Source organism: Ochlerotatus camptorhynchus, unplaced genomic scaffold (genome assembly GCF_037179485.1).
Source record: "Ochlerotatus camptorhynchus isolate MF236.1 unplaced genomic scaffold, CSIRO-AGI_Acam_v1.1 ptg000285l, whole genome shotgun sequence".
NCBI lineage: Eukaryota > Metazoa > Arthropoda > Insecta > Diptera > Culicidae > Ochlerotatus > Ochlerotatus camptorhynchus.
This window is the reverse complement of record NW_027040774.1, coordinates 329,364-341,384: the sequence shown is the minus strand read 5'-3', so window position 1 is coordinate 341,384 and position 12,021 is coordinate 329,364. Positions and strand designations below refer to the sequence as shown.

General features: G+C 38.4%; 1 protein-coding gene across 1 annotated transcript; it reads right to left on the bottom strand.

Moving 5' to 3' along the window:
- Positions 1-569: 569 nt before the first annotated feature.
- Positions 570-3,041, bottom strand: LOC135706674 (glucose dehydrogenase [FAD, quinone]-like). Its single transcript, XM_065228320.1, has one exon. The coding sequence runs from the start codon at positions 2,748-2,750 to the stop codon at positions 888-890; it is 1,863 nt and encodes a 620-aa protein (XP_065084392.1). The 5' UTR covers positions 2,751-3,041; the 3' UTR covers positions 570-887.
- Positions 3,042-12,021: the final 8,980 nt, after the last annotated feature.

The following is a 12,021-nucleotide window of genomic DNA, read 5'->3' as shown; positions in this document are numbered from 1 at the left end:
TGCTGTGTCCATTTCCAACTATACCACTTGAAATCACTGAAATGGGGTTGATCATCGAGTTCCACATATATTACGTGAGATAACTCAAAAGCACCAAAATGGCACATGGGTCTGTTATGCGAATAGCGGCAGTGTATGTTGTTGGTTATCATTACTAAGAAACCTGTTTTTTATTTCAATTCGCATATGTGAAAGGCATTGGAATAAAGTTGCACCATCGCAGATTCATCGCCGCAGCAAGTCGTAAAACAGTAGTTGCAAGACATTATATGCAGATAAGATTCTTGCAAATCGCTCGTAAAATACTACAGACTTCTAACCCAATCCGAGGATTGCTAAAATATCTTTGTCTCCACCAAACAGACAATTCCCGACTGGTTTGTCATTGAAAACTACATCTGTAATAAATACTTGTTTTCAGCCTGTCATACTACCGATTGACGGAAAATAACTGTATGCAAACTCTTGGAAGTGAACATGATATTTCCTTGTACCCACCCTGTCTCTCTGTGTAAGGGAGTTGTCATACCGGATAGAAAAACAACCGTACGCGCATAATTACACGTATGTTTTCAACATGGTAATTATTTTTATTCGTTGCTTTTTTGGTGTTTTCACTTGATCCTAAGGTACTAGGAGTAACTCTGTTTTTTACTATTTGAGGTTCATTTTAAGCACTGACAATCTCATGATAAAACAAGCAGCAGATAATACAGTTACAATTACTCCTCCTTCTACATTACACACTGCAGCAATCATCATCGCAAAATGGCACACATTATTTCGTTTCTAATTCGTCTACTACACTAAATACATATTCAACAACCTACAAGTAAACAGTCGAAGTGAACAAGTTCGTCTCACCCGTAAATCTACATAAGTTTAAATCAACTAACACCCATCCAGTCTTCCTTGATCATGTTCGCTCCTTTCTCACCGATCATGATGACAGCTGCGTTGGTATTACCACTGACTATCCTCGGCATAACGCTGGCATCTATGACACGTAACCCCGATACACCGTAGACTCGTAGTCTTGGATCCACAACGGCCTCCGGATCCCATTCAGGGCCCATCTTGGCGGTACCGACCGGATGATAGATGGTCATTGAAATCGATCGTACTTGACATTCCAAATAGGCATCCGACAGGAACTTGTGATGTTTACAGTTAGGAAGTGGCTTCTGGTGCAAACGGCTGCCGAATTGTTTGAAAACCTTAGCATCTGCAACTCTCAGTGCAATCTTGGCGCCTTCGACGAGCGTTAGTGCGTCGAACGGATCTTCGAAATAGTTGGGTTTCATGAGAGGATAGTGAAAGGGGTTCTTCGATTTCAAGCGAACCCAACCACGAGACCGAGGGCGTAAAAGTAATGGCATGATGGTCCAGCTGTAAGTGTTATGTAGAGGCTGAAATACTTCTTGGTAGATATTTTCCTTGAGTCCCAAGATTTTTTTAACTCGTACCCCACCATCCGAATTCAACGAAGCGGGTGCCATGTGGAATTGAATATCTGGCCAATCTTGAGAAACGTTAGCGAACGGAGTATTGACGAAAGCGATACCTTCCAGCCCTCCCAATACCGTCATGGGTCCACGTTCATTGATCACATAATTCATTGTTACGGAAGCTGCCTCCAATCGATTTTGCAAAATTGCTACTGGCTTATCTACTAGGAACGTCAAGCCACCCATGCCTACGTGGTCTTGCAAATTCTTACCAACTGGTAGATCTACTATGGTCTTAATGCCCACTTCATCCAGATGTTCCTTTGGTCCGATTCCCGAAAGCATCAATATCTGCGGAGTATTGATTGATCCAGCAGACATGATGATTTCGCGCTTAGCCTTGACGAAGTGTCTTTTGCCCTGCCGGAAGAACTCCACACCAATGGCTTTCTTTGTAACTGGATCAATCAATAGCTTTGTCACGTGAGAGTTCAATGCTATGTGTAAATTTTTCCTCAAACGAATGGGTCGGAGGAATGCCTTTGCTGTACTACACCGACTACCACGTCGAATCGTTCCCTGAGCGATCATGAATCCTGTTTGCTGAGCTCCGTTGATATCTCTATTTTCATACCCAATTTCTGTACCGGCTTCGACGAATGCTGCTACTAGCGGTGTATGCCACGGTGCTTCCTGAATTGTTAGTAATCCACCCTTTCCATGGTATGGGTTTCTGGCAAGATATGGATTTCGGTTGTCTTCCGATTTGATAAAGTATTGCAATACATCGTTGTAACCCCAGCCGGGATTGCCTAACGATTCCCAGTGATTGAAATCGTTTTTGTTTCCTCTTACGTAGATCATATAGTTAAGTACGCTTGAGCCTCCCAAAACTTTTCCTCTCGGCCAGTTGCAGCGATTGTTGACCATACCAAGACAGGCTTTGTCAGTAGGTTCGGTTTTGTATGCCCAATCCAACTTACTGAGCTGTAGGTACGCGGACAGCGATGGAACGTCCGATATTTCATTCTCATCTGGGCCTGCTTCTAGTACCAACACTTTCCATCTACTTACTTCCGTAAGCCTGTTTGCTACTACAGCGCCCGCTGAACCACCACCTATTACTACGAAATCATACTCCGAGTATAGACTCTGTTGGTCGATAACTCGTGACTCTGGATCGACCCGATCATACCGGTAATATGAAATAGCCCCCAGTAAGAATGGTATAAGCCATAGACTAGAGCCTACTACAGTGGCTGTTTTGATCACAGATGATGCTACAAGTACGTTGAAAACCATTGCTAAACCGATTCAAGAACAACTTAGTCGGAATTCACTTAAAAATTACAATAGGTGTTAGGTTCACTGAGATTGCTTTCGTCCTCAAGAATTTGGATATTTGCGCCAATTTTTACTGGTAGCTCTCGTGTGCTGTTGACTGTGGATGCGACGGTACATAGTTTACTTCGTCGCGAGCAAAATATTTCGTTTTTCCGAAGACCTGGAACCTGCATCTGGCCCAATTTCGGATGCTTTAGCTTATCGAATCTGTCTTGCGCTACGTTTTCTGCATGAATGAAACGTCCGCTAGATGCCAATGCGATGCTCACCTGAAAGCAAAAGAAAACAGAGAAACCATAAAGTAATTTGTTAAAGAGTCAATATCAAGTGCAATCATGTCTTGACAAACATAAATTAATTACTGTTTCATCTTTCATTACAGGTGAGGAAAAATGGCTCTTCTATTTGCGTCAAGCTTATTATGAGTGATTGCTATTTGACGCTTCAATGGTAAGTGAACAGATGCTGTTTACAGCAGTTTATAAATTGTTTTACAACCTGCACTTGGGATGATCATTAATATTGATCTTTTGTAATGCTTGCATCAAACGATACCATGGGATTATCGTGGAAAGATTGAAATCGTTGCACTGACTCATCCTCAATTGATAAATATTCAATTTATGTAAGTGATTAGTATTCTATATTGATATTCGAACAAGTTATTCAGCAGGAGAGAGACTTTATACGTCGAAAGTAAAAGGGTAACCATACGACAGCTGTCGACCGGTTTGTGGTTTGTTTGGGTAGTTTTCCAGCAGCGCTCATGTTGAAGCTTTTTTTTTATTACAACTAGGAAAAGAACAGCAAAAACTTGTTTTGACTGTGTGTTGTTGTTGATGATTTGTGGAACCGGCAAACAAGCTGAAGCGATGGGGTTGGGGTGGTGAGGTGTTAAGCTTTTGAATTGTGTGCTTCGCTTCTTCATACTATGCCAGTCCAAGGCGGGTCATTACAGGTGGGTTGAATCTCACTAGTGTTGGTGAATTATTTGCCGTTAATGTACATGAAAAGTTCACTATTTTGCCATAAACGGTCCTAAAACAAAAAAATCTACGGGAAGATTTGGACAGATTTGGATCTGTTTCATACGACCGTGTATGCCTTTCCAAATTAATTTCCTACGCAAGTGATCAATCTTTGATGTGAATTTCGCGAATAAACACGAGGAGGATTGATTATAACAAAACTTGCAATATACAATCGTCCGAGTTCATTTTAGTAAACAAACTAACACTCCTTCCTTCTGTGCCACCTTTGGTTATCCGCCTTGATGCCAGTCGTCTGGGGGTTTATTATAGCAAATGCATACTTTCAGGCGAAGTGGTTTTATTGCTTTTGTGAGTGAGTGTCGTCGCACAGGGCATTCAGCGAGGGTCACGCAATACAAAGAACCGGTGCGTTGAAGTTAAAATGCAATCAAAAGTATTTAAGGGCCATCCACATTAGACCCGTTTGCGTTGCGTTGACGTAAATTTGATAGTTAGACAATAGATTTAGCTGTCACTTTGCCGCAACGCGTCCGATCCGGATCTAATGTGCGTGGGCCTTTAAAGTAGTTAAGCCGTTTTGAAGTAGTACTGACGGTAATTAAAATTATCTATCCGTACTTAATATAATTAAAAGCATTGAAAATGTAATTGATGTACTTTAATTGAGAAAAGTCGACTGTAATTAATGGACTTCAAAAACAGTTTATGTTCTACACTGTGTAATTAATGTAATTAAAGCAGTAGTGAATGGAATTAATTTAATTACAGCCGTTTTCTGCGTTGGAGTTAAGGATTATTGCGTGCCCCTAGGCATTCAGTACTGCTGCGGGAGTTTATCGTCAAGAAAGGTAAAATTTCAATTACTGACATCTTTCTTATTTATTATTTTTAAACAAATTTTGAGTTTATTTATCAAAACTGTTTGTTTGCATGTTGCTCTAATTTAACGTGTATTAACTGCTTATGTACGCAAGTTATTAAAAAAAAAAAGTTTTCAGAGGTGCGAGTTCTTCTTCTTCTAGGCTTTTTACGCTTCTGTAGCGAGCGTTTGGCCGGCGCTCAATTTAGGGTGCTAGATGCACTTCCACAGTCGCCGCCTCCGGCTTGGCAATATCGTGCCTTTACTGACCATGCTATCTGAAGCCCTAAGATGTGCGAGTTGCTGGACATTAATTGCCGAAATTTTCTAATTCCTAATTTCTAATATTGCTTTAGATTATCATTTCCTAAAAACTTATTTTCGTGGCATTAAATCACGTTCAAAAAGATACTGTACATATGCCCTCAATTTAATGTTATTTTTAAGCTGTTTCATTGTTCTTAACTGATAGTGTTCAACGATTTTAACAGTTTTTGGTAAACGTGTCTTCGAAAAAGTTTTCCCATTATTTTTAACCAGTCTTTTGATGTGAGTGAAATAAGGGTTGGTTAGTGATATCCAAACATTAACTTTTAAACATTTGTGATAAACCGACTAAATTTTGCCGAACACACAACTTTACACACTAAATTTTTTTCGCCGATATTCCAACAGCCGAGCAGTTCTGCAATTTATTTTGCTGAAATTCAGTAACACAATTGCCGAGACTCAGCTAGCAAATAACATTTTGCTGAGATATCAGCTAACAAACAGATATTTTGCAGATATATCAGCAAAAGTAAATGCCGAGGTAATCGGCTGTTGCAGATTTTACCGAGCTAGATTAAGTGTGTACAAATTTTCTATATCTACTGGTACTCATACTAATTTATAAGGTGTAGAGGAAATGATGGCTTTATTGTGTTCCATTTGTTTTCCTCTTCAAAATCTCGATCTTTATTACAAATAAAAGCAAAAAAAAAAAACTGCCGGGATTCACACGAAAAAAAAAACCGATAAACGGGAAACAATTTTTCCGAAGGCTTGGCAAAATTTGGAGTTGTGGTAAATTTAGCTTTGTCGATCTCACGGAAATTGAATGTTTTACCGAAATGTTTGCCGAAAGCTCGACTGTTTGATTCTCGGCACTTTTCTTGCCGGGCTCGGCAATTAAAATTTTCAATGAAAATTTGTCCACCCAAATTTTTCGTTTCGTTCATATAACCATAAACTTTACCTCTGGGAACAGTTTCATAAACATCTGAGACCCTTCGAAAACTTCCTATTCCTGTATTTTTCAGTGTTAAATAGTAGTTTTAATTAAATTGGAATTGAAAATAAATAATTAAATAACTTGAATAATTTTGATCTTAATATTAACATTTTGTACTAATTAAGTGATCTGTTATCAGCTCATGTTTAAAAGAAGGATTTTTTTTAAACCAAGCCTTGCTCATATTATATTATATTATATTGTATTGCATCGTGTTATATTATTTTGCATGATTTCAAATTATTTCAAATATGTCATTCCTTATTTTTCTGCTTTATAGAAAACATTGCAACTTTATTATTTCATAAATAGTACATAAATAGTGCAAGACGAATGCAGTAAAATAAGACACCCTGATGCATATTGGCTCAATTCATATATTCTTTCAGGTTTTTTTTTACCTTCTATTATAGCTGAGTAGCAGCTGTAAATTAATGCAAGGCGAGAGAGTACAAATGGGATGCTCCATGGGGAATTAACACCAAATTTCGACTCCAGCTACTTCGTTATATTGTTTTACAACCTGTAATATTTCTGGAATGTGCTAGGCGTTTATTTCACTGACTGTTGCTTGATAGCTGTGCCTTTACCAGCTAATCTAGAGGAGGCACTTATTGAATTTTATTCTTTTCATTGTATTGTTTTACCAATTTTCGGCCAAACGTCCACTCGGCAAAACATCCATTCAGCTAAATGTTCATTCGTCCAAACGTCTAGTCGGCCATAATTTTACTGTTTTCATAGCTTAAGTCCAAAAGTTTCGTTAAATTAAAAAAAAAAAAAAATCCGTCTCATACAGGGGTATGCAACAACTTAGTAATTATATATCACAGATGTAATCGCTTAAAACCATCATTGTAATATTTTAAGTTCGTTACAGCTTTCGTCTGTAATCCTTGTTGGTTCTATACCCATTTGAAACCCACCCATTGCTTTCAGTGGCCACCTACAGGATACGACTGCCGACAGCAGTCAAGTGAAAGCATTCCTTCGTGATATTCAGATTAAGCTACAGACAAGCTACAAACAAACGACCGTACCATTTCGAGCAACTTCGATCGGTTTTGCGGGTGTTTACATGCATTGGAGGACGGAATTACATGTAGTTAAGTGCCGCAACAAAAGCAAGAACTGAAGGTGTCATAAAAGGAAACTCCTAATGCAGTCGCGCGTATGATATATGACCATGATGACGGTGGCCACCACACCTTGCTGCAACAGTGCCATGCAATTCTTTTTTCCTTTCCTCCATAAAACATGACTCAAGTACGATCGCAATTTTTGCACAAATTTGAATCTTGCTTCAATTATCGGCGACGACGGAATGACGACGTCTGGCACTATACTGCAGTATACGCTCTTTTCATTCCTTACAACTTGCATCAGACACCATCAGTCCGGTTCCGGGCGCTGCTGTCATAAAATACATGTAGAAAAAGGAGATATTGTTCGTGCTGTGTACAGTACAATGTTGACTGTTTTCCATTTTGTTGTTATTGCTGCTTTGCAACGCGTCATTCATAGGTTGTTAATAAATTGAATTTTTCATGCTAATCTGTCGTGAAAGCTTATACCTATGGTGATAAGTTAATGGGAATTTGGCTTTGATGGACCCAGGAAATTTATACGATCAATTCGTAGAATGATTTATAACTGCACGTGCTGCAGTTATCAGCTGTCATTTGTAGAACTAATAGTCGTACAAAAAATAATTTAAAAAAAGTGAAACATGATGTCTGCTTATGAATAAATCTGAAATTGCATTGTGATACGTTATGCACATCCTTTACGCAAAGGGGCGTTTCGTTTGGCTCATTAAACTGAGCGCAAAGTTGTGACCTAAATTGATGAAGCGGTTACAGGAAATTCAATATTGCTTCGTCGGGGGTGTCTTGTGCACATATCCCATGACGTACAGTCAATTACTTTGTGGAGCAATTTATTTATAGATTCGTCCTGCCTTCCGTTGGCGAACACATTCACTGTTTCGAGCACCGCAGCAATGAAGTTTTGACATCATTTAGCACAAACCGCATGTTTCACCTCTGACACTACTCAGCGATAATTAATTGGCTGTGGAGCACTGTTGATAATTGATTGCTGCTATCCATTCAGTTCGTTCGCCAGTTCGCCAGCCCATTCACTGTTTAACAGCTTCGCAGGTCATAGCCCCCCAGTTGTTCAACACCATCGGACCTACTTCACCTTGGCTTATATTTTATGCAAATGAGCAACGTAAAAAAAGAGGAAAGTATTGCCACAGAGGTGTGTTACATAACAACACTACGGACAAATCCGTCGTTGTTGAATTGCCCGACGGGTTGATTGATTAAATCGAGTCAATCAATTACCGTGGAAAGAACAATTACATTTTCCACCAATTCAATTATGAGCTGTACCGCATCAACTGAACACATTAGCTTGGCACCTTGGGACCGGTTTTCTGGATATAGATTGTTCGATATTGGTTTATTAATTTTCCATTCTACTTCATAAAGGGATATTCCATGCTTTACAAGGGGCAAATTTTCCTCCTAGGAGGTTGCAGCAAACGTTACTTTATATGAACATATTTTTAGACACCAATTAAAAGTGTAGGATCCACTGTGTATATTTATAGCATCTAACTGCCAAAGTCATTCAACAACCATAAGAATTTATTTTCAAATGGAATTATTATGACAGAAAGAAAATTTCTGGGATCGGTCCAAATTCAAGCTAAATGAATGAAAGCCAGTTGTCTCTATGTAAACCTTTTATATTATCTTGAACTCACTCCCACTGATAGCAATTTGAACCAACTTTTTATGTATTCAGCAAGGCACCACTGCGCATGCAAAGAAGTGCAATTTCAATAGCAATGCACAGGGGGCTCTATACTTCTCTGCTAAAGCTGACATATTGAGATGAAGGGTAGCGCGTACGGAACCGGGTGCCGTGACTATGCAAGTGCAATAGGGATCTTATTAGCGAAAAAAAGTTATGAGTGAATCAAATTGGTCGTAAATGTCGTAATAAATTTGCGCGAATTGTTTCCTCTGATGGATTTGCAAATTACGGTTCGCGAAAATGGTGATTCATGTGTCAGCGTAATCCGTAAACATCAGCTTTGAATATGGATTCAATATATAAATCAATTTGGGGTCTTCCTTAGCTCAGTGGGCAAAGGTACAGCTATATCATGGTCATGCTGACTCACTTTTGTATGGCGAATGACAATTCTCGGTTCCCCAACAGAGCGTAACATTATTGACTGCTCAGGCTGAGAGTGAAAGTTCTGAACAAATCAATACATTGCTCTATCTCAGGGTTTTAAATCTTTAACGTCTTCAATGGGAATTTACAATTTTGTAATTTTCAATGGCAATGGTTATGAAATAGCAAACAAAAACATTCGGTGAACCATTCCATGAAGTTATGCGCCTCGACTTTTCCACTACATTTCTTATTTTCTGTCTTGTTATTACTTTTAATTAAGATTTACTTTAGCCAATGCTTGAAAACATGTTTTAAACTATCTTAGTTAACATTTTTATTTACCGGAAAAAAATTAACCAATCAAAGTTAAAGTCAAAAAAATGCAATTTTTTGGTCGCGTTGTCACGTCAAGCATTGTTTTACTTCTAGTAGCATTTATTATTGACTTCATATTTATTCATAATCATAAATATTGATTGAAAAACAAAGTAAATCATATTTACTTTCTATTGGTGCACATAACACTACCATAGTAAAAAGTTTATTATAAGTTTGAAACAAAAAGAGTAATCACGGACTGAAAATCTACCTGTCACGTCACTTGGAATAGGTCCAGTCACTCATGAAAAGGCGACTCACAGCGCTTGCCTTCGCTCACACAGCATGCAATTGAGGCATTTTTCCATATAAAATGTATGCTCACAGTTCACCAGCATAATGTAAACAGGGCATTCGTTGTTACTGGCATGACAGTTGCTTCTGAAGTCTCATGCCGCAACAGAAAGAATTTTCAACCCGATGAGAGCTCTGCTGTTAGTGGCTTGTTTGCTTTCCAAACATTCAGACTCTCACGAGGCAGTGAATTTGAGAGCGGATGGCTGTTAAATTCATATGAAAATCGCTCATTGAACATGGCTTTTTTACCCACTGCTCTTTCGTCAAAATTTCACATATTGCACAAAGCATCCGCACCTGAGGCAAACAAATAGTCTGTGTCTCAGACGCCATTTCGATTAGATGGGACGTTTTCGGCTATGACTAATTGAAAAATATAGAATGCCATTTTCAAAAAAGAAACGAGAGTCATAGCTGAAGTCCAGCATAAATTTGAATAATTGCGATTAGCGAACAATTTTGCAAAGTTTCATGTAAAAGGGAGAAGGTTGAGTTATACGTTTTTATTTTGCAATTTGCTATAAGCTGAGCAAATTTTCTGCAAGTTCAGCTAGGAACTTTTTCATCAGAGCAATTTGGTTAAAAGCTAGAAGGACATGGGGACGACCCCGGTGACATCCATACCAGACCACTACATTTTCAATGTCTTAAAGTGGACTCGAGTTTTGTTTTCCTTCATGGATCGTGTTTAACGCATTTTTTCTGTAACGCCCAGCTTATCAGCGTGAAACGAAAATGAGAAAGAAACAGATATTTAGCACGAAAGACTGGTTGTGGATTTTCTCGTCTTTGCTTTGCTCACTCCTTTGAAAGTATAGTCAATTTCGAGCTGAAACGAAGCCTCATTTTGGCATTCAATACTTTTCACCGACACTCTGCCACCTGCTCTGTCAAATTGGTTTAATATGCGTTACTGGTATTAGATCTACCACCGAAACCTAGTACTAACTACTTCAAACTAGAGAACAGGATTTTTTATGTAATTAAAGGAACACATCTTAGTCTTTTTTACTTTTTATGCCTTGTTAACATTGACAAGACTCGGGTTTTTCCACCCAGGATGTTCTTGAAACAAGGTAAAAATGAGTTTGTTATTTTTCAACTATCTGATTCATAATCTTTTATTAGTTGTTCTCTAGTTTGAAGTGATGCATAGGGTTCTGATGCATGGTCAATTTAATGTCATTGCTTGATTTTGTTGCTAAGGAATCCTATTTTAACTAACGAATAGACGCGCCTTTTGGAGGGTGCTTTAACTTTTCGAAGGGTAAATATAAATAGTGGGATCTCTCAATTAGAATCGGTTCCTTGAATGACAGTTGTATCAAAACCGAATGCTTCATCATTTCTCAATAGTGATGGAATAATACGACATGCACAATACTAAGGACACGGGATACACCACAATGGATCAATTTAACGGTCACAGTGGTTTTATATCCCAAAGATAGGACAAAAATGTGTGATGTCTCGTTTTCGTTAATTTTTTCTAAACAAATGTGGATTGAGGATAAACATATTACAAGAAATCTTTAAGTCTTTTTTTTAGCATATACATCATAAAACCTCTGTTGATTTGCTTAATGAAAGACGAACACATCAAAGTCGAACGCTCGTCCGCTTGACAAAGCTTGAAAGAAACACGAATGAAGCGACGCCGACGGAAGAAAGAGAGACAAACGATTGAAATACAATAATGGTACAATGATGCCAAGCTGCTCGACTTCAACATAAAATTCAAGTTAGCAGTCTCTTCGCCGCGTTGATTTTCTCGATTGAAACTGAAATTGTGACACCCTTGAGGGGCAGCCAAACGAGTTTCATCCCCGGATAAGTCACGAATGACCCTAGTGTGTTAAAGTGAACATAATGAAACAAAAAAAAAGGCTAGAAGGACATGAACAAATTGTTTGCTTTTCTTATAGTAAATAGTCTCATATAAACTTTTTGTTCAATAGTCTTTTTTGTAAATAGTCTCATATAAACTCATATAAAGGTTTGTTAAATATCAAAAATATTTTCAGTACTCATGCGTTGTACAAAATAAAACAGTATGTTATTTTCAACTTGAGGGCACTTCTTGGTTCAAGCCACTTGTTGGCCACATAATAGTACATCAATAGTGCTTCCGAGTGCTGCGAGTCCTCGAAGATATGATAGTTTTGAGACTTAACGGAAGCTCCGTTCCGTAGTTCTTTTCCGTAGTTCCAGTTGTTCACAAAGTTTCCGAAT